The 3,678-nt window shown below is 35.4% G+C and overlaps 1 protein-coding gene across 4 annotated transcripts; it reads left to right on the forward strand.

The window, feature by feature from the left end:
- LOC102630527 (40S ribosomal protein S15a-5-like) lies at positions 1-3,408 on the forward strand. Of its 4 annotated transcripts, none has more exons than XM_052432460.1 (5): positions 1-162; positions 277-320; positions 557-949; positions 2,624-2,784; positions 2,979-3,408. In XM_052432460.1, exons 3-5 carry the CDS (start codon positions 820-822, stop codon positions 3,075-3,077), a joined length of 390 nt encoding a protein of 129 aa, XP_052288420.1. In that variant the 5' UTR covers positions 1-162; positions 277-320; positions 557-819; the 3' UTR covers positions 3,078-3,408. The 4 variants fall into 4 exon arrangements, with proteins under 4 accessions (XP_052288420.1, XP_052288422.1, XP_052288421.1 ...); XM_052432462.1 differs by having other exon boundaries at positions 625-949; XM_052432461.1 differs by having other exon boundaries at positions 809-949.
- The last annotated feature ends 270 nt before the right edge of the window (positions 3,409-3,678 follow it).

Consider the following 3,678-nt stretch of genomic DNA (forward strand, 5'->3'; position numbering starts at 1 on the left):
AAAAATAAAATAGCAATCGTTTCCATTTCGAATAGAATAGAAACCCTAGAGCGAAACTAATATGGCTTTAGTATAGCCAGCCATTGCCCGTCGCCGGAGCCACCACTGCTGCTGCTGCCGCTGCCGCTGTGTCACCGTCGCCCTCCGCCATTCCTCGTGAAGGTTATCTCTGTTTTAGTTTCTTTTTTCATTTTATTTCAAATTCATATTGTGAAATTTGAGGTCTTTGTGTTGATTTATTTCATGAATTGAGCTGATTTTATGCTAATTGATCAGATTGTCACAAACCCTAGAATCCGTCGCTGCCGCCATCGTTGAAGGTTTGCTGCTGCCAATATTCTGACTTTCATGTAACATCTTTTGCTTGTCAGTTATGAAATTGTTGTTGAGAATTTTAGAACATATGAATTTATTTATAAATTTTTAATCTTTATGTGTTTTAAGTTAAATTGATTTGCTGTGCTGTAATTGTACGACTAGGTGTTTGAGAAGTGTTTATGATTTTTTAAGCTACCTGATATAATAGGACTTGATATTATTGTTTTTTTTTTCCTAGTGTTATGTATGTGATGAAAATGAGAAAAAAAAGAAGTCAAAATTAAAGTGAAATCCCCAAAAATCCAGGTTGCCCAGAAGAAAAATGATTCATTGTTTTGGGTTTATTTGGTTTTCCGAGTAAATCAAACCGAACCCGAAGTGTGCAGTGTAGGCTGCAATTTGGTATAAATATCAGAAGAACTGGCTTTCCTTTGTCGAAAACCCTTTACCTGAGACGGGCGTGAAAGCCTTGCGGTGTTGCTATTTGCAGTGCAGACGGTGATGGGGAGGAGGATATTAAATGATGCTTTGAGAGCAATAGTGAATGCAGAGAGGAGGGGCAAAGCTACTGTTGAGTTGCAGCCAATCTCTACTGTCATGTCTTCTTTTCTTAATATCATGAAATATCGAGGTAACCTTCACCCCTCACCTTCGTCTTTTTCATTTTTTTACTTCATTTTGTGAGATTATGGGATTTTTAAGACCTCTCAAACTCCATTCCTTACTCTTTTGAATATTTTTTTTTCTAAAGTAATTTTATACAGATTTCTACTTAAAAGTTACTTTTTCTAGGTAAAAAAGGTAGACCTGATGGTACTTGTTAGCGGGTTCATTTTATTTCTCTCTACTGTTTGCATCATTATCCACGGGTAATGTTTAGATGGTAGAAAATATAGTCATGCAGGTTTGTTTTTGTTTCAGTTTATGGTTATGTTCTAAAATGAATATTTGTTGGATGTATGGTCTTGAATGGAAAAGAATAATAGGTGATTGAGTTGTTCCATAATAAGTTTCTAAGTTGGGAATCTATAAAGAAGGTTGAAACATAAGTGTGTAGACTTTTGTATAAAACTATAAATGGAGAAAGTTAACCACATACTTAGTTTGACTATTTTTTCCTTTTACCTTGTTTTGGAGTGCCATGAGGTGGCTACAGAGGACAGAGAGATTTGAAGCAGGTTCATGGATGTGATAAAGCAATACATTGTATTCATTAGCACGATTTGGTCTCTTTGGTTTTCGACTATTTTCTCATCCCTTATTCTTTTTAGGGGATGATAATACCTGCATGCAAACGTTTAAGTAAAATAATCAAATCGAATTTCTATACATTTTCGTCCACGAGGCCTTGGGTTATATTATTTGAATCTAAGAACAAAATTTATTTAAATATACAAATTGAATCTGACTCTTAGTTAAGAAATGCTATTTTCACTCTTTTATTATGCTCATGTTAACATCATTGGCTCATCACATACATATCTACCATATTTACTTTCACGAGCATGCATAGCATGCAACACCTTAAATTTTGACTGAAAACACTCTGCCATTGGTTAATAAATTTAAGGGAAAGAAAAGGAGGTAGGGTTGCTTCATGAAATTCTCTACGATAAAAAATGTGCGTCTGAATTGCTGCAGAATATTAATGAAAATGTGTGTGAAATGCAGCATACTTTCCTGGTTTAAGCTTGCACCCTGATTGTATACGGAAGGTTGTTGATGAACGTGAATTTTGGACTGAACAAGTTGCCTGCCTTCATTTTATAAATGCTTCTATTCATGTTCTGGATCATGCCATATAGATTTCAGAGCAACTCCTTTGGATTAACCTTCATGTATTTGGAAGTCATTTGCTGGTCCTTCTGACTAATTGATTGCAATTTTGCAAATACATTTGTCAAGGATGAGGTACCTAGGTTTGTTTATTGTTTTCTTATGGTGTTTGCTGAATGGATATGGTTCGTGGTAAAACTGCTGTTCCTAATAATTTCTAACCAGTAAGTGTTTGTTTAAGCTGCTTATGAGATGTTTTGATTTCTTTATCTGCTAGATCTATTCATATGAAACAAATAAAATAGGACCATCTAGACAGAAACTTATCATTTCTAGACCTTCTTCAATGTTTATTTGTAAAGAGTTTCATTCTGTTCTTTAATTATTTTGCAATAGAGGCTACAAAATGTACACATATCTTTGAAGTTTACTGGCTATTGTTTATTCTAGATGCAGTGTGCAGTTTTTTTTTTTTTTTTCTGAACTTGACCTTTTTTTCTCTTTTCTTTTATTTTTAATAAATTTAAAGGATACATCAAGGATTTTCAGTTGTATGACCCACATAGGGTGGGCAAGATCAAAGTTGAACTACTAGGCAGGGTAAATGATTGTCGAGGTCTCACTTATAGGCAGGATGTCAAGGCAAGGGAAATTGAAGGGTACACGGTGCATGCTCTTCCAACTAGACAGGTTTGTTCAAATCTCTTTTAAGTCCTTTTATATATGCTTGCCCATTTGAAGTAAGTGGGGTTTCACTGGCAGGAATGGTTGTGTAGTATGTATGTTTATGAATCCAACATTTTTCACCCACAAAAAAAAAAAGCAATAAATGACAATATTTGGAACTTATTTTGTGTGCTTTTCATTCTGATCTTGCAATGCAGTGGGGCTATGTTGTGATAACAACTCCGGATGGTGTTTTGGACCATGAAGAGGCCCTGAGGCGGAATGTGGGTGGCCAAGTTCTCGGTTATTTTCATTAGACATCTTTGCCATCCAAACAATTTGGAAAGGAAGGAAGAGTTCTTTAACAGAGTTGCAGCCTGCAAGAATGTGTTAAAACTTTTAAGTAGAGACCTTTTCAATTTTGTAGTATTTCAGCTGAATGATAGAACAGGAGGTGAAACAACCTCTCCTCATGAAGTGTTTTGTATCTTCATGGACCAGTTGTGATTTATTGTAATTTAAAAGTGCAGCATTGTTTCAACTACAAATGCGAGTAGCGGAAACTAATATGCACAATAGATAATTTTTCCAGATGGTTCAATGTAGATGCTACAAGAATATATGACTTCAAAAAGGCGGTTCCTACGAGCTTTCTTCCAAATAAAAATAATGAAAATTGAATGGCCTGTGAAACTTTGGCAAGAATGATGATGAAAGCTGAGATGGGATTTATTAGCTTTAAATTGCACATCAATTTTACAAGAATGGCTTGAAAACTGAAGATTGTTCAATGATCAGGGGAGATAATCATCTTCAGGCAGCCTACGCCAGAGGAAATAACAAGCATCTATCCACCTTCGACGTAGCAGGAACTTCTACTCTTGCTCTGCTCATAGACAATCCTCAGGTCCTGTAGAA

The sequence above is a fragment of the Citrus sinensis genome, chromosome 8, assembly GCF_022201045.2.
Source record: "Citrus sinensis cultivar Valencia sweet orange chromosome 8, DVS_A1.0, whole genome shotgun sequence".
Taxonomy (NCBI): domain Eukaryota; kingdom Viridiplantae; phylum Streptophyta; class Magnoliopsida; order Sapindales; family Rutaceae; genus Citrus; species Citrus sinensis.